We start from the raw sequence: 25,186 nt of genomic DNA, 5'->3' as shown, positions 1-25,186 counted from the left end.
ATTTTGCTGCCCCCAAAATTTTGGCACTCTAGGCGACCACCTAGTTTGCCTAATGGAAGCACCGGTGTTGCTTTGCAGAGCTCCTGAGGTGAGACACTTGCATGTGGAGACAGAGAGTCCATCAATATGAGTGAATGGCTTCTTCTACCCTTGCTGAATTAATCAGGTTGTGATGGTGGATTCGTTATCCTGTTTGTTGATTGATTGGATCAGTGCTAGTAAAGAAAAATCTTTCTTGTCTTGGTCAGAGTAAGAGCGTGCAAGGACAGAAAAGTCTTTGGATAGCTGTGGTAGTAATTGGGTTATGGCTTCAGAATGCAGAGGTGTTTGGACTGACTGCATTTTCACACGTGGATAATGAGGACTTACTGGAGAAATTACTTACCTGATAATTTCATTTTCCTTAGTGTAGACAGTTGAACTCAGGACCAATGGGTTATGGTACCCTGCCAGCAGCTGCAAAGCTGATGTCACTGTACATATACTCCTGCTGTGACCTCAGCCCTCCAATATTCTCTTCAAAGGCTGCTGTGGACATACTAGTGAAAGGACTTGATTAAAAATATGATTAACAATATGATTAAAAATGGATAATCATAACTGTACTCAACCAACCATTAACACTGAACTCCAGTAAGAATATAGGTACCCTAAATTAGGGACTGGATGAACACTTACCAGTAATCCCTTGGATTCGAGGCCCACTCCACGGAAGAACCCGTGGTATAGTTCTTGGGCAGCCGAGGGTGGGTCGCTGAGTCCATCTGTCTACACTAAGGAGAATGAAATTATCAGGTAAGTAATTTCTCCATTTCCTAGCATGTAGCCAGATGGACTCAGGACCAATGGGATGTTCAAAAGCTACTCCTAATCGGGGTGGGAGGCTGCCCACCGTCCAGTCAACAATGACTGTGCAAAGGCTGCGTCCTCTCAGGCCTGTATGTCCAGGTGATAAAACCTGGAGAAGGTGTGTAAGGAGGACCATGTCGCTGATCGGCAGATATCAACGGGCAACAGCAGTCTAACTTCCACCTGTGCCCTAGTGGAATGAGCTCTAACCTGAGAAGGTAATGGCTTTCCAGCCTCCACATAGGCTCCCATGACCACCTCCTTAATCCAGTGAGCTATGGTAGCCTGCGAAGCTGGTTTGCCCTGCTTCTTTATGCCGTGAAGGACAAATAGGCGGTCCGTCTTTCGGACTGGTTCTGAGACTTCCAGATACTGCACTAGAAGTCTCTTGACATCCAAATGATGGAGGAGATGATATTCCTCCACGTCCTTGAATTTATCTGTGGATGGCAATGAAATGGACTGATTCAAATGAAACTCCGACAACCCCCACTTTCCTGGATCCAGACATTGTCTTTTCCTGCAATGTGGGAGGCTAAGATCATCTGTAGATGTACTTCCACCCACCCCATAACGAGGTCTATCTCCTATGACACCTGATGGCTCTTGGTTCCTCCCTGATGATTGATTTAGGCTACAGTCATTTCACTGCCTGACATCACATGGACCGCTTATCTCTGGAGTCTGTGGCTGAACTGTAAACATGCCAATCTGACTGCCCGGGCTTCCAGGCAATTAATGTTCCAGAGGGCCTCTTCTTCCGTCCAACATCCCTGGGCCATCAGCTCCTGAAAGTGAGCTCCCCAGCCCCCAGAGACTAATGTCTATTGTGAGAATCAGTCAGTTCGGGGAGGACAGGGACCCACCCCTGCTCAGATGAGCTTTCTGCAACCACCACTGGTGGTGAGAGCAGAATTCCATCGGTAAGTGGAGATGAACTGCATAGTCTTGAAAATGTGGGTTCCAACGTGATAGCAGAGAGCATTGAAGTGAACGCATATGTGCTCTCGCCCATGGCACTGCTTCCATGGTTGCCACCATCAAACTGAAGACTTGGAGATAGCTCCACACTGTTGGGCATACTGTGTTCACCAACTGATGCACCTGGTACGTCATCTTCTGTATCTGGCATTGAATCGCCCTCCCAGATACTCCAAGGACTGGGAAGGCTTGAAGCTACTCTTGGTCAGGTTTACTACCCAAGCGAGTTCCTGTAACAAGGAGATCACCTTATTGGTCACCAGGAGGCTGTCTTCCATGGACTTGGCCTGGATCAGCTAATCGTCCAAGTATGGGTGCACAAGGATCCCATCTTTCCTCAACGTTGCCACCACGACTACCATTATCTTGGAAAATGTTCTTGAGGTGGTGGCTAGGCCAAAGGGCAGTGCCCGAACCTGATAATGTTGACCCAGTACCGCAAAATGTAGGAAATGTTGGTGTTCTTGACAGAATGGAATATGCAGGTAGATCTCAGATAGGTCCAGGGAAGTTAGGAACTCTCCCGATTGTATGGCTATTATCACAAAGCATAAGGTTTCCATGCGTAAATGAGTCACTTGCAGGTGATGGTTAACACTCTTGAGGTCCAGGATGGGGCAATAGGAACCTTCCTTCTTGGGTACAACAAAATAAATGGAATAACGCCCTATATTTTTCTGGGGCTTAGGTACTGGGATCACAGCCCTCATCCTGAGGAGCCTTAGAAGTGTAATCTCCACTACCTGCTCCTTGTGCTGGGAGTGGCAAGGAGACATCATGAATACATCCTGAGGAGTGCTGTGGAATTCCAACACATAGCCTTCTCATATGACTTCCAGGACCCATTTGTCCGAAGTGATCTCGACCCATCATTGGTAAAAGAGAGACAGACAACCCCCCTATCTCCTCGTCCCGAAAGTGGGTTGGTAAAATTTCATTGCGGGGTTCGAGATGAGTCTATACTCAAACCTGCCTCTCTCTTGGGCTGCTGGATACGAAAGGACTGACATCTCCCAAGGAGTTGAGGCCTCTGAAATGTCAAATTTCTGTAGGGGCCAAAATACTGGGAAACCCTGGAACCACTCCTCATAGGTGAGGGGTGCTATAACTTCTTCCTCTTATCTTCTGGTGTACGGGGAACTGGAGATTTGCCCCATTTACTGGCCAGCTTTTCCAGCTCGTTCCCGAATAGGCGTGATCCTTTAAAGTGCATCTTTTTAAGATTAGCTTTAGAGGTTGCATCAGCTGACCAATTCCGCAGCCATAGTTATCATCAGGCCGCCACCACTGAGGCCACTCCTCTGGCTGAAGTATGGACTGAATCAGAACCCTTGACTGCTAAAAAGGCAGCAGTAAGTTCCATAACCATTCTTGAATTCACCCCCGAGTCATCCACCTCCTGAGAGAGAAGTAGGCATGAACATACCACCAGAGCACAACAAGAAGCAATCTGTAAGGTCATTGCTACTGAGTCAAAGGCTTGTTTAAGGTTAGACTCAATCCATCTGTTGTGCGCATCTTTTAAGGATGCTCTTTCCTCCACTGGGATAGTTGTTCGCTTAGAGACGGCACAGACCAGTGCATCCACTTTAAGGAAATGCAAATGTTCTCTTACTGCTGGGTGCAGAGGGTATAGAGCTTCCAATGCTCAGCCCCCTTTAAAACTTGCTTCTGGGGCATCCCATTCTAGATCAATCAACTCCTGGATGGTGTCCATCACTGGAAAGTAGCAAGAAGCTTTCCACAGAGAAATCAGAATAGGATTCTTCTTTGGTTTGGTCATAGAATCCGCCCCAGTAACTCCCAGCATTTTCAGGGTCTGGGAAACCAGGGCTGGCAATTCGTCTCTGTGAAAGAACTGTAACATGGTCCAATACGATTCCAGCCCAGGGGGGATTTTCCCATTTTCCAAGGAATCTGGGTCCTCCTCTTCATCCTTGCCATCCGGGACCCGGTGAGATACCCTTGGTAAGGCTAGGCATGTCTCAGGGTCTGCCAGTAGGAATGGGAGAGGGTGGGGTCACCGACTGAGGTTCCATCCAAACAGGGGCAAATAAGGCAGCAGACTGCACCTGTACAAAGGCTTGAAGCTACTGGAAAAACTCCACCCAAAAAAATGCAACCAGATCCATGCCTAGTCCAGGAGGCACTGGGGTGGGTCCAGCTGAATTTCCTTCTCCCACGGATGACCCAGTCAAGGGTATACTCAGATCCAGCATACTGCCAGTTAAGGCTGTGACCATCTATCATCTGAAGGGGAGGAGCCTGGCTTACAAAGTCCAAGGAGGCCAACTCTCCTTGGGCTTCCTCATTGTGCTGACATAGGTTGGAATCCAGGTCAGGCTGTGAAGCCCTAATATGACATAGCAGAGCAAAATGCTTAGGTTTCTTGGTTGCTGGCGCCATTGGCAGCAGTAGCTGTGTGTTCAATTGGCTCACGTTTAAAAATGTATGTGCACAAATTTCGAGTGTCTAGGTAGGGTGCAGGGAGGCACACTCACAGTCCGTGCACACAGCTCTTCCTATATTGCGCATTTTCAAAGTTGTGCACCTAGGGACGTGCTTGATGTTATGCACACAGCTTGTGTGCAGAGCCAACACACTGCAAACAGTGATGTCCTATGTAGGGCAATATGGCACGCACAGAAAGGAGCGCAAGATGGCGCCACTGCGCCAACCAAGCCTAGAGCGGGGCCTAGCCCACTGGGGGCTGCTCAAGCCACTCGGAAGCCCAATTCCCCTTACCCCAATGGGAGAGGGAATAATGTTGGTAGGGTGTGCCGATCACGGAGACCTGGGGGAGTACTACCGAAAATCCCTCTAATCGTCTCTGAATCGGAAGGTAAATCTTCTTCCTTTTTTTTTTTTTTTTTTAACTTACCGGGGCTCAGCGCTTACCAGCTGAGTACAGAGATGGTCTCTGGCTGTCGGGGAAGAGGACTTTGGCTGTCACCGCCATGCTTGGTGTTACGGTTCTGGCCGCGATCGCCACGACCAGGCCCTTACCTCCGTGCTCCTGGACCTGTTCCCGCTTCTGGAGACCTGGTTTGTGAACTGTTTGGTGGCGTCCCCGCAGGGGCTGCGCCGCTGGGAAGCCTCCCATGGACACCCTGCTTCTAGGCACGCGCGCGCGCCACTTGGGCGCTTTTCTAGGCCGTTTCCCGCCAGTGGTGACTCCGCCCAGTTCCTGACGTCAGACGCCGCGGCCTTGATAAGCCAGCCGCGGACACTCAGTCTTTGCCTTGCAACGGGTTTTCCTCCTGGTTCCCTGTTGCTTCGTGCCCCGGAGTGAGCTGCCTTGGTACTCGCTCCGTTCCTGCTTGCCTGCTACAGTTCCTGCCTGGTTCCAGTACCCGAGTCTTGTTACAGTTCCTGCCTGCCTGGTTCCAGTACCCGAGTCCTGCTACAGTTCCTGCCTAGTTCCAGTACCTGAGTCCTGCTACAGTTCCTGTCTACTGTTCTAGTCTGGTTCCAGTTCTCAGTCCTGATCGTCAACCCGCCTAAGCCCCAGCGGCCGGGCCCCTATGGGCTTCTCCCGGGGGGGCTTCAGCTTCCAAGGGTGAAGCCGCCTAAGTCCCAGCAGCTGGGTTCCTACGGGCTCCTCCCGAGGGAGCACCAGCTTCCAGGGTGAAGAACACCTCTACGGCCTGCCTGAACATCTGCCTCCCGGCCGGCCACATACTAGAGACGTTGAACACCTATCCCAGTCTCCTACAGGTCGGCCCAAGGGTCCACTAAATTGAGACTCTATAACAGATTGCAAGGCCATGGACTCAGTGGATGCGCCTACCCCCTTGAACCTGCCAGGGTTGGCCCAGCAGCTGCAGAATCAACAACAGTACCTCGAGGTCCTTACTGGTTCAGTAGGGGAATTGATGGCCCAATTGGATGCCAGGGCCTCGTCCGCCTCAGAACCAGCACCCAAGGGTCAAGTCTCCTCGGTGACTCAGCTGTCAGCACCCTCTCATTACGCTGGTGATTCAAGGACCTGCCGCGGCTTTCTGAACCAATGTTTTATATGGTTCTCCCTGTTGCCTCGGCAGTTCTCCTTGGATGCAGTGAAAGTGGCGTATATCCTGTCCCTCTTGATGGGAAAGCCTTAATATGGGCTTCTCCCCTTTGGGAAAACAATGATCCCTCGCTAATGAACTTACAACAGTTCATCTCGAACTTCCGACAGACCTTTGATGAGCCCGCCCGAGTAGCTACGGCTACATCGGATCTCCTGCAACTCCGTCAGGGTCTCGCTCGCTATGGAATTCCGGACTTTAGCCCAAGAAGTAGGTTGGCAGGATGGTAGTCTTCTTGGAGGGCCTCTCTGGATACATAAAGGATGAGATTGCTGCCCGAGATCTGCCGGAGGACCTCAACGCCTTGATAGAGATGGCTACCTGCATTGACCGCCGCCTATAACAACTGGCCAAGGAGCAGCACTCCTCTCGCCACAGTTCTGCTTCTGTGTCAGTGAGATCTGCGTCTTCTCCTAAGACTTCTCGTCCAGAGCTCCCACCTGTGAACCCATGCAACTGGGATGGGCCCCGCTCTCTGCTGAAGAGAGGCAACATCGCCGTTCATTGAAATTGTGCTTGTATTGTGGCCAGAAGGGCCACTTCTTGGCACACTGCCAGGAGCGTGCGGAAAACGCCAAAGCCTAGGAGGTCGGGAGGAGCTCCTCCTGGGCTGTGCTACAGCTCCTCAATGTACCGTGCCTGTTACCCTGGAATACCCTGGAGGGTCCATTGAGACGATTGCGTTCCTGGATTCTGGAGCCGGAGGTAATTTCATCCTGCAGGACTTAGTCTCCCAGTTGCAAATTCCTACGTATGGACTGGAGGTCCCATTGCGAATTACCTCCATCCAGGGGATGCTCCTTCCAAGATGTCCATGGCACCCATTACTATCCGCACCGGGGCGATCCATTCGGAGGAGATAGCCTTCCTAGTGTTGGATAAGGCTGTCCACCCTGTGGTGCTAGGGTTGCCGTGGTTACAGAAGCACTCGCCCACAATTCAGTGGGATACTCTACAGATTGTCAAGTGGAGCCCTTTCTGCCTAGCCAATTGTATGAGAGTGTCTACGATTCCCGGACTTCCGTTGATGCACTTTGCCCTAGGTCCTCCTGCACCTTATGAGGACTTCACGGATGTTTTTTCCAAGACCAAGGCGGAGATCCTTCCGCAGCATCGTCAGTATGTTACCTGTTACCTGGAACTATGCCCCCCCGAGGAAGGGTATATCTCTTATCGTTACCTGAAACCCGGGCCATGTCCGAGTATATTTCAGAGAATCTGGCCAAGGGGTTTATTCGCCCGTCCAAGTCGCCTGCAGGGGCAGGCTTCTTCTTTGTCAGCAAGAAGGACGGCTCGCTGAGACCGTGTATAGACTATCGAGGCCTAAATTCCATTACCAAGCGGGATCGTTACCTGCTCCCGCTAATCCCGGAGCTCCTCGATAGGCTCCAGGGAGCGAAGATTTTCACAAAGTTGGACTTACGAGGTGCTTACAACTTAGAATTCATCCCGGAGACAAGTGGAAAACCGCTTTTAATACCAGAGACGGGCATTACAAATATCTTGTGATGCCTTTCGGCTTATGTAATGCTCCGGCGGTGTTCCAGCACCTTATGAATGAGGTGTTACGGGACCTTCTGATAGGGATGTGCAGACAAAAAGTTTATGTTCATAAGTCCATAAGTCAAAAAGGGGGGTCAATTTCGGTCAATATGGACATATGGAGAATTCCATAAGTTGAGTCTATGTCCATATGTGCACCAGTTCCCTAAATAAAAATTTAAACCCCTCACCCTCCTTAATCCCCCCCCCCCAAGACTTACCAAAACTCCCTGGTGGTCCAGCGGGGAGTCAGGAAGCCATTCCTCTATTCCTTTGCGAGGAGCACGTGACGTCCGCGTCACGTCGGAGTGACGCGGCCATCACGTGGTCCACCGCGGTTCCACTCCCGGACCCCTCGTTGGACACAAACGGAACTTTTGGCCAGCTTGGGGGGGCCTCAACATAGCTATGTTGAATAAGTTGGAAATCCGATCGTTTTCACCTCATCACTTTTTTAAGTTAAAAAAAAAAAAAGTAGTGTTTTACATATAAGTTCAAAACGAATGCACACCCCTACCTTCTGAACACCTGCGTAATCGTCTACCTCGACGATGTGCTAGTCTACTCCCAGGACCTGCCTTCACACCGTCAGCATGTCCGTCAAGTGCTCCAAATACTTAGGGAGCATGGTCTGTACGCGAAACTTGAAAAATGTAGTTTCGAGAAGACGTCCCTGCCGTTCCTGGGGTACATAATCTCTGCAACAGGCTTCCAAATGGATCCTGAGAAAGTGGCGGCCATTAAGAATTGGCCGCGGCCGAGGGGCCTCAAAGCATTGCAACACTTCCTCTGCTTTTCCAATTTCTACCGTCACTTTATTCCCAACTATTCCCGTATTGTGGCCCCGTTGACTGCCCTCACCCAAAAGGGGGCCAACACGGTGGATTGGCCTGTTCCTGCCTGCCAAGCCTTCGAGGCCCTCAAGGAAGCGTTCTTGTTAGACACCTGCCTTCGTCATCCGGATCCCAGCCGGCCCTTTGTGGTGGAAGTCGATGCCTCCAATGTGGCCGTGGGGGCCATGCTCAGCCAGTACTCTGATTCTGGACAATTGTTACCTTGTTCATATTTCTCGAAGAAATTCTCGCCGGCAGAGAGCAACTACTGTGTTGGTGATACTGTGTTGGGATGGGTAATGGTTGTAACAGGCCCCTGTGCCTCCCGATGAGCGGCTTCTGAACGGCGCAGGTAGGGCAAGATCCCACAAAGGCTTGAACATCCTGTCTCACCGTCGGCCACCAGTAGAATCGGTTCAACAAGTCCAAGGTCCCTTTACAGCCAGCATGGCCCCCAGTGAGGGAGTCATGGGCCCAAGTGAGGACTGCTCTCCGGGAGCGACGTGGAACGACGGTCTTTCCTTGGGAGGACACCAAGGTTGTTGCGAGGCTCACTTTCACGGGATCCAAGATGTTTCTCCGTTCGTTCGTGAATGAACGACAGGATAATTGGGCCAAGTTACTCCCGTGGGCGGAGTTCTCATATAATAATCACACGCATGCTGCTACTGGAAGTTCACCTTTCCTCGTTGTCTATGGGAAGCAACTTCGACCGCCCTTGCCTTCGCCTGAACCTAGTGCACTCCCGGCAGTGCAACTTTCAGCCCGCCAGCTTCTTTCCTTATGGACTTCTATCCAAGGAAAGCTCCGCAAAGCCGCCCAGTCCGCCAAGAAATGGGCGGATAGGCATCGTCAGCCAGCGCCTGTCTTCCTTCCTGGAGGCCGCGTCTGGCTTAGTACTAAGAATCTACAGTTATGAATCCCGTCTCGAAGACTAGCTCCGAGATTCTGTGGGCCTTTTCGAGTCGCCGAACTAATAGGAGCAGTCTCATACCGACTACACCTACCCTCCTCCATGCGCATACATGACGTGTTCCATGTGTCATTGCTGAAGCCTCTTGTTTTATCCAGATACCACTCCCGGGCTCCTGAGCCATCGGATCCTTCAGTACCAGACGATGTTACGTATCAAGTACGTGAGATCTTGGATGTCCGGTTCCATCAACTTCGCTGGGAGTACTTGCTTGCCTGGGAGGGTTGCGGACCCGAGGATAATTCTTGGGAACCAGCCCATAACATCCTTGACAAGGACTTATTACGGCAGTTCCATCTGGACCACCCAAGTAAACCCGGACCGGCTAAGAGGGGGAGTAAGAGGGGAAGTACTGTTACGGTTCTGGCCGTAAGCGCCGCGACCAGACCCTTACCTCCGTGCTCCTGGACCTGTTCCCACTTCTGGAGACCTGGTTTGCGGCCTGTTTGATGGCATCCCCGTGGGGGCTGCGCTGTCGGGAAGCCTCCCATGGATGCACTGCTTTGAGGCACGCGCGCGCGCCACTTGGGCGCTTTTCTAGGCCGTTTCCCGCCAGTGGTGACTCCGCTCAGTTCCTGACGTCAGTCGCCGCGGCCTTGATAAGCCGGCTGCGGACACTCAGTCTTTGCCTTGCAACGGGTTTACCTCCTGGTTCCCTGTTGCTTTGTGCCCCGGAGTGAGCTGCCTTGGTACTCGCTCCATTCCTACTTGCCTGCTACAGTACCTGCTTGGTTCCTGCTTACCTGCTACAGTTCCTGTCTTGTTCCAGTACTCGAGTCTTGCTACAGTTCCTGCCTGGTTCCAGTACCCGATTCTTGCTACAGTTCCTGTCTACTGTTCTAGTTTGGTTCCAGTTCTCAGTCCTGATCGTCAACCCGCCTAAGTCCCAGCGGCTGGGCTCCTACGGTCTCCTCCCGGGGGAGCACCAGCTTCCAGGGTGAAGAACACCTCTACGGCCTGCCTGAACATCTGCCTCCCGGCCTGCCACATACTAGAGACGTTGAACACCTATCCCAGTCTCCTGCAAGTCGGCCCAAGGGTCCACTAAATTGAGACTCCATAACACTTGGCTTCCTGCATCCACTGCCTTTCAGCTGCCTAAGCAGCAAAGTCCATGCCGGGAACCGGCTACCGGACAAAGGCACACCTATGAGGGATCTCAGAAATCACCTCAGGAATTCTCAACTAGGGGAGGGACCTTTAGGTATCACCACAGGAGAGCAGGGCTCAATTTTCTCCAATTTAGAATGTAGAATTTCTCCTTCCAAAAAGTACAGCAATCCCAATAGGGAGAGGTACGTCCACCATCTGCTGGAGACAGAGAATACTGGAGGGCTGATATCACGGCAGCGGTAAATATACTGTGATGTCAGCTTTGCAGCCTTACTCTTTCTCCATCTGCTGGCAGGGGAGCATAACCCATTGGTCCTGAGTCTATCTGGCTACACGGTAGGAAATGAAATATTTGTGCAGGACTATAATTCAGTTGCTGCTCAATCAAGATCTGGGGATGGAGGCCCAGTAACTTCATTACTATAGGGGAAAACTTTAGTAGTCTGTGAGAATACTTTATTTTCAATCCATAACATAGTAAACTTTATTCCTAATCCCTGGGAATCTCCCATCTAATTGTTTAAACATGATGCTAAATCATTGTGGTATAAGGGGTACTTTGTTTCCTTCCCACTAATTTTTCCCTTTTACATTTTTAAGGAGAAGTTTTGGCACTTTTTGGACTATCCCTAAGTTTTTTCCCCCTTCCCTGGTGCTGGGATTGGTTAGGCTCCCCCTATATAATTATAACTTGGGTTGAGCATGTGCAGTGGTGGGTGGTTGGTTATAATTTTGGTTTTGGAGCAGGAGGGTTGTTTTTTTTTTTTTTTGTCTGGAGGATCCCAGCAGGCCCCATAGCCTTGCTAGAGTCCTCACGGACCTGGAGGGCGCTGCTTTGGGTGAGTAGAGATGAGAAGAAAGAGTTGGGGTTTTTTTTTCCCTTGTCCTGCTCCTAGTTCAGGTAGGGATTGGGATAGGGGGGCTAGTTTGCCCTGCGTTCAGTTAAAGTGGGGAATGTAGTTGCTCAAGAGTAAAAACTGTGTTTGGGGAAGTTTTTCTTTATTCTTGGATGAAAGGAAGCCTTTTCGTCGCCACCTTCCTGCCCACGTTTTGGAGGAGAGAATATTCCAGCTTTCTGGGTCACCAGGAAGGGAAAGTGACTCAGAGCTGGAGAGAGAAAAGGAGCCCAAGGCATTTGGAGTTTTACTCCATCTGTATCGAGAGATGTTTATTTTGTATTTTTTATTTCTGATGAAGTTCTTTTAACGTACAGTAAATGTTTTATTTGAACACCACTTCAAGCGTCCTGCCTGCTCTTTCTCAGTTGAGAACAAGCCTGCCGAGATCTGTAGGAGCGAGTACCCTCGAGTGGAGCTGTTGGCCCTGGAGAGACTGGTGTAGTGATCGCCACCTCTCGGGCACCTAGGGCCCCGGAGGCTTCTCCTCCTCCCTTCCAGTGGAACTCCAGCGTTCCAGTGGTCCACATGCAGTGCGTACAGGGCAGGAAGAATTAGAGGTCTGGGGTGATAAGACTGGCCCTGGACTGTAGTGGCCCCTATATTCTGGACATCAGCCCAAGAGCAGGGTTACAGCTATGCATCCTTTGTGCAGGAACTGGCATGAAAGTGTTTCGCTTTGCCGGTCACAGTGCTCGGTTATATCAGCAAGAAGCGGTGACGATGGGTTAATACGGGGGTGAGAAAGCAAACCTAGATCATTAACACATCAATGCAGTCAGAAATACAGTCACAGAGAAGTCCCAAATGGGAGCTCTTGGCAAGATCAGGAGCGCCAAATAAAGATGGTGAAACACTACGGGGGGGGGGGGGGGGGGGGGGGAGTGTAATTTTAAATAGTCCATGTAGTTACAGAGTCCACACGCACATTTTACTTCCTGACCTTGTAGCTGTTGCCAACAGAGACCATCAATCGTTGTGATGACTATCAGAAATCTTGAGCAAGGACCATAATTTACACATGCCTGGACTCTCTTTGCACCTGATGCCCGCCTGTTAATATATCTCTGCTTTTGCACCTGTTCTATATTCATGCTCTCCCAATAGATTCTCGATTCTTTTATTAAAAAACTTGCAATGCTACTGTAACTGTAAATCTGGCTCAGTTGCTATGTAAGTGACCCTTGATTAATGTTGCTGTAATATCTGATTTAAATTTGCTTGTAATCTGCCTTGAGGCCATTCTTGGGAAAAGGTGGAAAAATCCAATATTGCTAAATAAATAAATAATCCCCAGGATAATTTCCCTTGGAAAATTGCCTACAATGTGTGCAGATCAGAAGTACCAGTGAACTCTGTGCCTGCAATTTGTGCAGGCAAAAAAAAAAAAAAAAAAATGTCTGGAAACCAAGTGCATGGATTTGAAAGTTAATTGTGTGTGCAACGTTTCTGTACCCTGCCCTCTTAGGAACGCCTCCCTTCAAATCCGGCTGCAAGGATGTGCGCTGGGGAAGCCAAATTGGACCCGGGAAAATGGCTATGGACATGATCTTCTTTGCACATTGCGTTTGCTGTGGCTTTTGCGTAATATCTTTTGGCCAGGTTTCTGCAAATTGGGCGTTTTCATAGTCGATGTGTTTTTATTTTGTGTGGCTACCTAATGCCTTTTTAAGACTAATTATTGATTTGTTTTTAGTTGCTTGCCATGTTTTTGTGTTAACTGGATTTTAGGATCTTCTCCCTTTCCTCATTTGCAAGACTCTTCCGCCTTGCCCCATCCTTTGCCTCCCTCCCGGGATCAGAATTCAAATGAATCCTCTGGTTTTGGTTTGGTTTCAGATTGTCAGAAGAGACCCGATTCTGGTCGCTGCCCAATATCTGGTGGCAGTTTTGGACCTCCTCCTGTATGATGTAGCTGTATAGCCGCCTCAGGCTTTGTTGTCCACACAGCGACCACTGGTGAGATGAGACAGCCCGAGTCAGTGTACAGCAGATAAGGCCCATTTATTTCACGGCATTTCAAAAGCCAGAGGAGCACCTCGGCCGAGTGCTGAGCTCCTCTTTGTGTTTTGCGCTTTTCTGCTCCCCCAGGGTACTGGAACCGCGGCAGTTTGCTTCCATTCCCTCCCATGTTGCATCTTCTGGTCTGTACGTTTCCCCAATAATAAAAAGTTTGCAAAAAAAAAAAAAACCAAACCAAAAAAAACCCCGCTATTTTCCATGAACTGAGACTTAATGTAGGTCATCAATAACCATTACTGCTAAAATTCCACTGGATTATGTAGTGAAATATTGCAGTCAGTCTGGCAGAGGGGAAATTGTATGCATAGCTCTTCGCTATTGTTTCCACATGACAGGTGGACAGCGGACTGCAGCTGCCCTTTAATGACTTCAGCCACACCAGACAGAAGCTCGGCTCTGCAATTTGCCTGGACAGTCGGTGTCTTTTGTACTAGCATAAAGCATAACTCACTGCAGCCAGGACCCACAGCACTGCAGATTTCCCGTCTCTGCTATTTACGGGGTTTGCAAAGTTACCAGCTTTTAAGAGGGGCAGAGGAAGCTCCCCATTTTCTGATTCTGCGTGCTTACATTTCTCTATCTTCTGCCCACCAGTGGCACAATGTATGTCACCCAAAGGACAGAGAAAGCACAACTGAAGGTTAAAGAGAGTAAAGAGACAGTAATGCAGTGTCACCTCTGCCCCTCCCCCCCCCCAAAAAAAGTATGAATATTCCAGGCACTAACTAAACAAAATGCAGATGCACAAATATAATGTGAACAGAATAGATTTAATCTAAAGGTGTCCATATTACTGAATACCTTTTACCTTAAAGACCAGAGGGGAGGGGAGAATGATGATTGGTAGGGTAGGGCAGTTGGCGTTTAGTCCGGTGGTGTCCTCCTGCTCCATTTGGCTTCCAGCTCAGTTAGAACCTGCTTGTGTTGGGCGATGGAGCCATGAGTCTTCATTCGCAGCTACCTAAGGCTTTCTCCTCCCTTTAACCTTCCCCAGATCCACTGTCTGCCCCCGTCATTGCACCAGTACTTCTTGGGTAGGGGCCACAGCTCCCACAGCTGCCTCAGAATCTGGTACATGTGTACCTGAGTGTGGCCACTAGGTGTCACCATTGAGCAGGGGTCTATGGGCACTGCCTCCACAGCTAGGCAGCAGGTGCATGAGCCCTAGAAAAACTGGATTCTTTGCAGGCTCTGATTACTTTTATTGAATCAACAAACGTAAACATACAGGTCAACAAGTTGGAGGTGAGACCATTCTATTACACCAAATATATAACACTACAGCTTGTTTATATTTCTTCATATCCAACTGGGCAAACATGGCAACTGCACGACTAGAACCAGCATAGGAATTATCCATACTTGATGTTGTTCCTGAGATTATGGGACAAGATAGGTCCTGTTGTCAGCAGATAATGGTCTCATGTACCTCCTGCACTGAGTTAGCACTGAACAAGTGCCCCTGCATGGTGTTGAGGGGCAGAGGGATTGTGCTGCCTTTTAACTGAATCATTAAACTAATGCCCTTTGAGGTACTGTGTGTGAAACTGGAGCATCTTTTTCTAGAGTAGTGAGAGATGTCCTTGCAGCCAAACGTACAGAACAATTGGGCCGATACAATACAGTTTTCGACGTGCTAGCTTTACCCCTTATTCAGTAAGGGGTAATAGCGCGTCGAAAATGCGCGGCCAAACCCCCCCCCCCCCCCCCCCCCCGAAACTAATAGCGCCATCAACATGCAAATGCATGTTGATGGCCCTATTAGTTATTCCCGCGCGATCCAGAAATCAAAATGTGCAGCTTCACTTTCAAAAATTAACGCCTGTCCAAAGGCTGGTGTTAATTTCTGCTGGTGCCAGGGAAGTGTACAGAAAAGCAGAAAAAACTGCTTTTCTGTACAACCTCCGACTTAATATCATGGTGATATTAAGTTGGAGGCCCCAAAAATTTAAAAAAAAAAAAGTAAAATCGGCCCTCAGCCCGCGGGTCCGAAGATGGACGCTCAATTATGCCGGCGTCTGTTTTCCGAACCCGTGGCTGTCTGTGGGTTTGAGAACCAATGCCGGCAAAATTGAGCGTCAGCTGTCAAACCCACTGGCAGCCGCCGCTCCTGTCAAAAAGGAGGCGCTAGGGACACTAGCGTGTCCCTAGCGCCTCTTTTTACCACAGGCCCTAATTTGCGTAGACCACCCTCCTGAATCGCTCGCCCAGGAGAGTGGCCTGTGCGCGCACCGGGAGAGCAGGCACTCGCCGGCTCTCCCGCGTGTTTTTCTGTACCGGCCAGTTAGGATGTATAATACGTTTTCCCAATGCTGCTATCAGGGTATATTCATGCGTCTCTCCTGCCTTGGGATATTGGGTTAGAGGAATGCCCAAAAGAAGACTGTGTCTGAGGAGTGGAGGCTGGGTGTACCTCTCCCGGCTTGAGACAGATTCCATGTGAACTACTTTCCATCTGAATTTTGTTCAGATGCTAATGTGCCACACTTTTCTTATTGTACCTTTCCCCAATCCTCTCCCCCCACCCATCACATGTAATCATAAAGAGAGAAGGAGAGTTGTTCCTGGAAGATAAGTTGCAGTGTCTGTATCAAGTGTTGAACTTCAAATGTAACTCCACTACATGAGATGTGTTTGCCTCTAGATGAAATTGCCAAGACACAGTGCCTGCATTCATCCTGGAACTGGTCCCCGTGTCATGACTTTCTTTGCTGAAAGAGACGTTGATTTAAATTTCACCTCCTCACTTTCATTAGCTGATGGTGTTTTGTATTCATTTCACGTTCAGTATTCACCTGGAATCCCTGAATTGTTAGTGACTTGCATGACATTTGAAAAGAAAACAGTTTTCATGAGAAACGTTTTAAAATGTGGAAAAGTTTAGAACTGCATCCTTCATAAAGCAAACTGTAATCTGGAAATCTTTATTCTGAAGTACGCAGTTTCTTTACTGCAACCCACAGTGCATTGCGATGGCGGTTCAGAACCCATGAAAAGCCCAAAGCATCCCTCCATAAACTGGGTTGTGCACAAAACCACGTGCCGTCAACTTAAGCAGCCCAAAACAGAGAACCAGCTTTACAGGTCATAGTCTTCTTCCTGCATCTAGAGAGAGTTTGAGATAAATGCATTCCTTTTTACCTCCAGAAAGTCTTCCCTTCCTCCTTTCTTGGAAGAGAGAGAACTGCATGTCCCCGGCCTCATCCTTAATTCATAAATTTCGATAAGTGAAGTCATATTAACTCGCAGTAACACATTAATCAGACCAATGCAGAACCTGGGAGTTACTCTAATTCTAAGTGATAGCACAACCTCCCAGTGCAACATTACAGATACAACTAAAGGGCTTTGTTGAGATCATTGTTTCAGACAAATATGGAGAAGCCTTAAGTTCCCTCTGGTTAATCGATGAAGCTGGGATGAAAAATGGCAGCGTAAAGATCCAAGGCTCCTTGCTAGGCTTAGGACGTGAGTGCCTGCGCCCTGCTCAGCAGTACAGCCAGAAAGCTTCCACCACCCTCAGGGCAAGTGCTTCCTGGCATTAGTCACCAGAAAAGGAATAAATGGCCAATGGAATACATTTTTCCTGCTGTGGCACATTCCCCATCTCTCAGCACAGCACACCAGCAATACACAGACTTAGAAACACAGGAACACCGAGAGAGATGGCAGACAAGGATCTGGAGGACTATGTGTTCTGCCCAGTTTCACTCCTGCTACAATACCCCAGAACCCAGTTCATCTTTGGCTTTATCCTCACTTCTTTGCAAGCAGTGACCCGCTGGGCTTTTCACAGGCTTTCTTGAATTCCATTATGTTTCTATCATGGGGTAAATAGGGCACGTTCTAGGTCTGGTGACAGGGGGGTGTAATTCATTCACTAGAATATTCAGTCAGAAGCCCAGATCCGCAGTCCTTCTGCAGACAGGCAGGTGAGATGGGGAAGGCGGATGCTCCATTTTTCTAATGAAGGCTTTGTGTAAGCTGCTGGGAAGAGTTGGCAAGAACTCCAGGTTAGGCCTCCACAGATTGCCGAGGTCCGACCTGGGAGGGAGAGAAAGCCAGCTCCCAGAGTTGGGTATCAATTTGTCAGAAACTTGTAGCAAACTGAGGAGTCAGGCCTTTGGCAAAGCAGCTTTCAGATAATTGTAGAAGAGGAAATCAAATTAAAGATATAAACTGAAGGGGGTGTCAGGGTATTTTACAGACCCATGGATCCTGACAAATCAGGCCAATGCAGATATGTCAGTCTCCACCACCTCCACTGAGAGGCCGTTCCATACATTCACCACCCTTTCTGTAAAGAAAAACTTCCTTAGATTACTCCTGAGTCAATCCCCCTCTCCCCATGGGAGCCTCATCCCATGACCCTTTATTATAGAACACTCTTTTTTTCTGAAAAAGGTTTGTTTCTAGTGCATGTGTATCTGTGAAGAACTTGCAGGTCTCTTTCATATTTCTCCTGTCTCTTCTTTCTCTAGGGTACATACATATTTAGGTCTTTTATGCTGCTCACCTCATAAGGCTTTTGGTGCAGAACCCATACCATTTTGGTAAACTGTCTCTGGATCACCTCAAGCCTATCTATGACCTTTTAGAGGATTGGCCTCCAGAATTGGACAAGTATTCTAGGGAGGTCTCGCCAATGCCCTGTACAGATGTATTATTGCCTCCTTTTTTTGTGGGCTCTACCTCTCCATCTTAGCATCCTTCCGGCACTGGTCAGTGCCTTGTTGTGCTGTTTTTCTATCTTGAGATCATCAGACATGATCGCCCCCAAGGTCTCTATCCTGATTAGTACGCATCAGGATCTACCCCCTCCCCTCCCCAAACAGCTCCACTCTTGCCATATCCTGCTCCCTTGGATAGCTGCACCCCAAATGCACGACTGCTAAATACTCAGCCATTCCTCAAGCTTTCTTAGATCACTTTTCATTCTGTCTGGTCTGCTGCAGATCTTAGTGACATCTGCAGAAAAGGCAAACGTTAATTCTTTCTAACATCTCTGCAATATCTGAATCAGATGCTTTGTGTCTCTCGGTCCGCGAATCACGTCGGGGAAGGATGCAGAGAACAGGTGTTGCACGATTCCGTTTCTCACTCAGATTAAATCATTTTCTGGTTAATTTGCCTTTATCTGTTACTGCCTCTGCTCATCTCATGTTATCTCCGCAGCCCCTACCCACTCTCTGCCTCCTCTCTGTTTATCACAGGTGGTGATCACCTGTCTGCTGCAGCCTTTTAAGATTAAGCATCCCCAGGTGACTTTCCCATTTTCTCAATTAAAATTTTCTGCTGCTGGAAGCTGCATTCAGTCTCTGGGGATCTGACCTATGGCTGCCACCAATAGGGTCTGGTAAAGAGACCAGACTGACCCTCTCATAGCAGGGCCTGGCCCTTGTACTGATGGAGAGCCCGGGAGAGAGAGAGAGAGCGATACTAACAAAATCACATCCTATGTCACCCGGTGTTCATTCCTGCTGCTTGTATGCAGATAAATCTGTGCTGGTTTTCACATGGAGTATGCAAAGGTGTCGCCGCTGTGCCACAGTTTGCCTCTCTGTGGCGAGCAAGTTGTCCTCTTTAACTCTGGTTAAATAATCAGAACCTGATGGGAAGGTGTGGGAAGTAAATCATAAATCCATTCGCTTCCTTTCCAGCAAAGTCCTGCATTACAGAATTTCATTCTAGCACTGAAATGACTGTATCCAGTGCTATGTTACTGGGGGGGGGGGGGGGGGGGGGGGGGAAATAAAGGTGTGGGCGCTCGCAGGCAGGATGCATGGTTTTTTGTTTTTTTTTTAGGGAAAACAGGGCAAATCAAGCAGGCAGAGGAAAAAGATGCTGGTATTCAGTACCAGCAAATAGCCCCTGAAAAAAGGCCCTTCAGAAATTGATATTTAAGTGCCACGTTGCTCCTGATGGATGAAATGGATGAAGCGCTGCACAGGCCTTGCCTTAGTGTGCACCAGGAGAAGACAGACTGCCCCCCCATCCAGGGTTACTTAGGCACATTGCTGGATGGGGTGAAAGGTCAGCGGTCACTGAGTCCAGCTTGAAGACTTGCTGATGTAACCAGGTTTCCCCGAAGCCTTTTATTTGTCTTGCCTAGACTGTAAGCTCCAGGGAGCAGGGACTGTCTCATGTGTATCTGTACAGCATTGTGTACATCTCGGGGGGGGGGGGGGGGGGGGGGCTATAGAAGTGATAAAGAAAGTCACCCCGACTCTTTCTACTTGCCTTTCCTAGCACTGGGCTCTTTCTACAAGGCAACACGAAGGAAGAAGCACTGAGGGGACCCATTCCCTCACCACCAAAAGCCCTGGATCGCTTCAGCGCTCTGCCCTCGAAGGCTGCAGCTTTACCCTCCTCTCCCTTTTGCCTTCCAGTTCTTGTCTGCTTTTACGTCTTCTGGTTTTCAGACATTGCTTTCCCCTCGGGGTTTTGGTCTCGCACTCCGTCCCAGGGCCTCTTTGAAGTGTAGGACCCATCTCCTTTCCCTCCAAGGGCTTGTTATGGGTCGCCTGCCTCTGAAAGGGAAGGGAGGAAAGATGGTGCCGGCATCCTCAGGGCTCCGTGCGCATAGCCTGATAGTCACCGAGTGCAGCAGTGACCCCAGACTGAGCCCAGAGCCCCAGGAGCTTGCTAAGCCGGCAGCTGCTTAGTCAGTGATAAAGTGTTAATGCTGAGATTCTGCAACACAGCTCTTCGCTGCTAGCACCGTGTTACTTTTCAATTTTTTTTTTTTTTAAAGACATTTTCCTCCAAAGGAAATGGAAGTTTTATGGTTAAGTGGGCAGTCCAGTGCGCTGCTCTAGCAGTGGAAAAACCCCGCAAACTTCACACACCTTCTCGCCATGTCCCCTAACAACTCCCTCCTGATGTCAGGCCTGTAGGAAGACGTGCAGGTTGGCTGTTGCAGGTCTCTCCCCCTTCTCTCTGTGTCTGGAGGAGAGTCTACATAAGAAATGAACATTTTCAAGCAGAATTACTCTGGCAAACTCCGTTGATTGCATCCTGGAAGTCTCCCTCTGTGCCCTGATGGTATTCAAGAGAGAGGACGTGACAGCACATCACTCTACCTCGCTCTCGCCAGCGTCCCTGGAAGAACTTCGTAATTTAATGCCATGTCTCTGCCCTGCCGGTGTGCTGATGGTTGTCTCTTCCCTCCGCCCCCCCCCCCCCCTCCCCCCATTAGACCTGATTGTGGTGTGGGATTTCCTGACATTTCTGCATTGCATATGATTTTCTGTAGCCATTTGTAAGAAAACCAGAATATTTATTTATTTATTTAGAACTTTTATATACCGACATTCATATACATATCACATCGGTTTACAATTAACAAGGGGAGTAATACCTTTAAATGAGAAAGGGAAAAATAAAGTTGCATTTAACAGGGATATCAAAGGAACAAGGGGAGAGTGAGAAAATAATAGAGATTATGCCACTGTGCAGATTTTCTGCTGTCCCCCAATGGGTCCCTATAACAGAAGCCTTTGGCTTCTTGGAAGCAACGAGGCCTCAGCTCTCTGCTTTGTAGCTGACTTCAGTCAGTGCAGGCAGCGACACCAACATCCCTCAGCAGCCAGAGAAAACCTTGGCCACATATCTGTGCTGCCCTTGGTTAGGAGGAATCTGCGTTAGTACATAGAAATACCTTTCTTCCTTTCAGAAAGCATAAGGTTGCCACCTCAGCCAGGTCAGCCAGGACAGACTGGGTTTTTTTGCCCCGTTGCATGCAGGGAGGTGCAGCATTCCGTAGGGAAAACGCAAACTAACCCTCCCTGCATGCATGCAGCGGGGGAAAAAACAAGGCCTGTGTGAGGCGGCAACCCTAGTAAAGCAGAAACACTGTCTGCGGCCCTTAAAGTATCAGCTTGCTTCTTGGCTCTGTTCACCTCTTCTTCCTTTTTTTCTGTCTGGGGTATACGGTGTGTGATTGGTCATGGCCAATGGTCCCTGTTCTAACAAGACTCTGCCGTAGTTCTGCCTGCCTCATCCTTAACAGTATTTTAGGTAAAAGCAGGGTCGTGCCAGTCAGGCTTGCGATGGTGAATTAGGAGGGCTTTCCTGCAAATTTCAAATGCCCATTTCTCTACAGGAATGAAACCAAGGTCTGACGCGTATTGCGGAACATTAAGGAAGGCGCTTGTGCTAATTATTTATAGGTTAACAGGTGATGTTTCTTGTACCGTTGAAGTCCATCACTGGGCACAGATTTGGCCATGAGGACTGCAACAGGATTGGCACAGGCTGAGCCTCACCTATTGTGCAGTGACAATCTTACGCAGCAAGGCTTGGCAGTAGCAACAGCAGCCCCTGTCCGTTTATCAGACACTTCTAGATAGAGGAGGAGGAGTGGCCTTAAACCAGAGAAGCCAAGGTTCAAATCCCACCTCTCCTGCTGATGCTCCCTGTGACTTTGGCCAAGTCACTCTCTTAGCACTTCAGGTACCCATTTAGATTGTAAGCTTTTCAGGGAAGAGATTTATCATCCTTGTGCAGTGATGTGTGCATCCGTGAGGGAAAGCCGTTCCTGGAGGTTCACAGTAGAATGACACAAGACTGGAGTGGGGAGCAGCCTCAGTGAACAGGAGCACTGATTGGCTGAGAGCTCCCCGGTGCTGATGCTGTAAGTCTTCTAGTGGTTGTGGTCTCTTCTCACTGCCATTGCTCCTTTTTTTGCAGGTGGCCTCTGCATCGCTCAGTCAGTGAGGATCCCACACAACCACAAAGCTGGGGACTTTGATGCAATTATTAAGCAGCTCCTCACTACAGCCAGTGCCAGGGGCATCGTCCTGTTTGCCAGCGATGAGGACATAAAGTAAGTCTCTGTGTGATCAGTCGCATGCAGGCCATTCAATTATTCTTTTACTTTTCCCAATATTTGGCTGAAGCTTTTTGGAGTTAATTACAAAGATGCACATTAACACATTAGGGCACTGCAGACTTCGTTGCAGAATCTCACAGTTCATTTTGACTTGAAGGCATCGCTTTACAGGTGTGGAGGTAATTTACAGGGTTTTATTGGGCTTAGTCTGAAATCAGCTGAACCTATGGGATAAAAATCACTTTTTTGACAGATCTAATTACTGTAGCTTGACAATGGAGCAGAAAGCTCAGGGTGTGTTCACTTATGGATAATTCCATCAGATGATTAATTGGAATTATGTGACTATGTCAGCTCCAGCTTAAACACTGCCTGAGTTTGGTGCTTTGCTCACTGTACAATAACTGAGTGATGTGAAATCAGTAAATCTAGCAGACTTAGGTCGAGAAGTCACAGAGCAGCTGCAGGCAGGAACCTGAGAGGTGTTTCCGTGCAGTGACTTACCTTAATATTCCTGTCTGCATCTTCAAAAGGATAGAAACCTGTTGGAGTCGGTCCAGAGGGTGGCCACTAAAATGGTCAGTGATCTTCATTCTCAAGCATATGGGGACAGGATGCTCTAGAACGAGGATCATGGGATGAGCGAGAAAGGGGTAGACTCAGGAATAATCTAAGGAAATATTTCTTTACAGAGGGTAGTGGATGCATGGAGCAGCCTCCCCTTGGAGGTGGTGGAGACAAGGACAGTATCTGAATTCAAGAAAGCATGGGATAAACACAGAGGGAGTGGCAGGGAGATGGGAAGACTGGTTGGGCTCAGCTGTATGGTCTGTTTCTGCCATCATGTTCCTAAGTCACTGCCTGCTCTGCACTGAAAGTCGGTTCTTCCTCGGTATGAATTAACACCTGGATCGATGCCCTTTTCCCAGACAGGTTCTTGCTGCAGCAAAACGTGCCAACCAAGTGGGCCACTTCCTGTGGGTAGGATCAGGTAGCTGGGGAACCAAGCTGAATCTGTTACATGCCTATGAGGAGGCAGCTGAAGGGGCCATCACCATTCTGCCCAAGAGAGCGACGGTGGAAGGTAAGAACGGCCTTCAGAATCCCAGCTGTCAGCATAAGCTAAGCCCAGTGTGTATGTGACAGAGCCTGAGATGGAGATGATATTTTTACAGCTTTGAGACGATCATGATAATTCCATACCGTAATCTGAACTAATTAAATCTTGAGTTAAGCCTGACTTAATCCATCTCTCACTCAGGAACTTTGCAGGTGGCAGGCTTTACTCTTCTTTAATTGTAAAATTACCCAGAAAAAGGGGTCAAAAGTTTGTGACGTGCACTCATGCACAATGTTAACTCTCCAAAGTATTCACATCTATGTTTTTAATGTTCTTTCGATATCTCCTTGGTTTCACTTAAATATTGAGCAAAGCCAGAAAATTGTGCTGAATATAGCAGGACTGCTCCTAACACCCGTGCATCTATTGAAATTACACTCACTTTGAGATACCGTGGACCTGCCTCGTCCATTATTTAAGATATTTGTTATTGCAGGTAGATCATTCAAGTTCATCGAGATCCTAAAGACCTTGCGACACTGAAAGACTGTGGACATAACAGAGGGAAGTATTTCCTTCCTTATTTACGATCTCGATGAACTTGACTCATGATTATACGTGACCCATAGTATCAAAGTTTATGTAATCTCAATAGATGCACGGGTGTTAGGAGCAGTCCTGCTATATTGACTACTAGGTCTTCCAACATGTCACTTAAAACCACTACAACTGCTACAAAATGCCGCAGCAAGACCCCCTATTAGGATCTAGGAAATATGATCACATAACACCCTCGCTGATGGTCACTGCATTGGTTACCGGCACAATCCAGAATCCACTATACAGTATTAACGATAATACTCAACATTATTCACTCCAATAACACCGGCTTGTTAGGAGAGGCACTACAACCTTGCAATCCTCAGCGAACACTAAGATCTCAAAATAAAGGATTATTGACTATTCCCACAATACGGCGCACACATCTGACTGCGTGTTTTCAACGGCAGGTCCAGCGCTCTTGAATTCTGTGCCCAAGACGCTGCGTGTTATACCAAATAGAAAGAGATTTAAACGTGAACTAAAAACATGGCTATTCAAAAACGCTTATGATCTGACTTAAAAACTACAGAAGGCATCGATCTGCAAAAGACAAGAAGGATAACAGATAATAATAAAATCATGAAAAAAAAAAAATCAAATGAGAGAATGTAAGACTTTAAAAACAACCCACTGAATGAGATGTAACAACTACCACTTAGCTCTAATTTTCTGTTCTCCTTGCTTTATGTAACCAATCATTGTTGTCTGTTGAGTTATAATTATGTATGTCAATTTGTAAACCGTTGTGATCTATACATGGAACGATGGTATATAAAGTGTCAAAATAAACTAACTAACTAACTAAATAAATAAATGTAGTACAATTTTCTGGCTTTGCTCAATATGAAGTTTATTCTTCTTTACCCAGATACCTTATTTTTTTTTATTTTTTCAATTTATATTTATTGAAAGAAATGCAGGTGTTCAGCAGAATGCTTGGGGGCAGTGAGTGCGGGACCCTTGAGACTGTAATACTAGGGGGCTCAGCTCAGGGGAGTGGGTTGGGGTTCATGAGGCTGTAGTCCAGCTCAGGGTAGTGAGTGTTGTTCCGAACCTTTGCTATTTTGTCTTCAAAGGACGAATCACATTCTTTAAACTATGTTCCAGAACATGCTGTTTTGGTAGCTGCTGTTAATGGCTTATAATAATAATAATCTGATAAATTCCTTCCCCCAAAATCTTACAATCTCAGGGCTTGGTGTAATAAGATGAGCTCAGCAGAGTGCACAGTTTTTTAGCTGAAGTTGCACGCACATATTTTTGTGCACAAACATTATTCCTGATGCAGGAAGGAATTCTGAGCATAAAACAAAATGGGTGCATGTAAAACTGTGTGTCCTGCTTTGTGCCCTCGCATGAAAATCTCATCGAATGAAGGCATTAGCTAATTTACCCGCCAATGCAGAGAGGC

The 25,186-nt window shown here is 48.2% G+C and overlaps 1 protein-coding gene across 3 annotated transcripts in view; it reads left to right on the top strand.

Moving 5' to 3' along the window:
- The window catches only part of GRM7 (glutamate metabotropic receptor 7), an 827,253-nt gene that overhangs the window by 250,466 nt on the left and 551,601 nt on the right, over positions 1-25,186 (top strand). For all 3 annotated transcript variants that reach the window (XM_029601455.1, XM_029601454.1, XM_029601456.1), the window contains exons 3-4: positions 21,971-22,106; positions 23,042-23,196. In XM_029601455.1, coding sequence (XP_029457315.1) covers positions 21,971-22,106; positions 23,042-23,196 — 291 coding nt within the window. The remainder of the gene's footprint in view (positions 1-21,970; positions 22,107-23,041; positions 23,197-25,186) is intronic.

This window comes from Rhinatrema bivittatum, chromosome 4, assembly GCF_901001135.1.
Source record: "Rhinatrema bivittatum chromosome 4, aRhiBiv1.1, whole genome shotgun sequence".
Taxonomy (NCBI): Eukaryota; Metazoa; Chordata; class Amphibia; order Gymnophiona; family Rhinatrematidae; genus Rhinatrema; species Rhinatrema bivittatum.
Note: the sequence above shows the minus strand (reverse complement) of the source record. Positions and strands in the feature narration are given on the sequence as shown.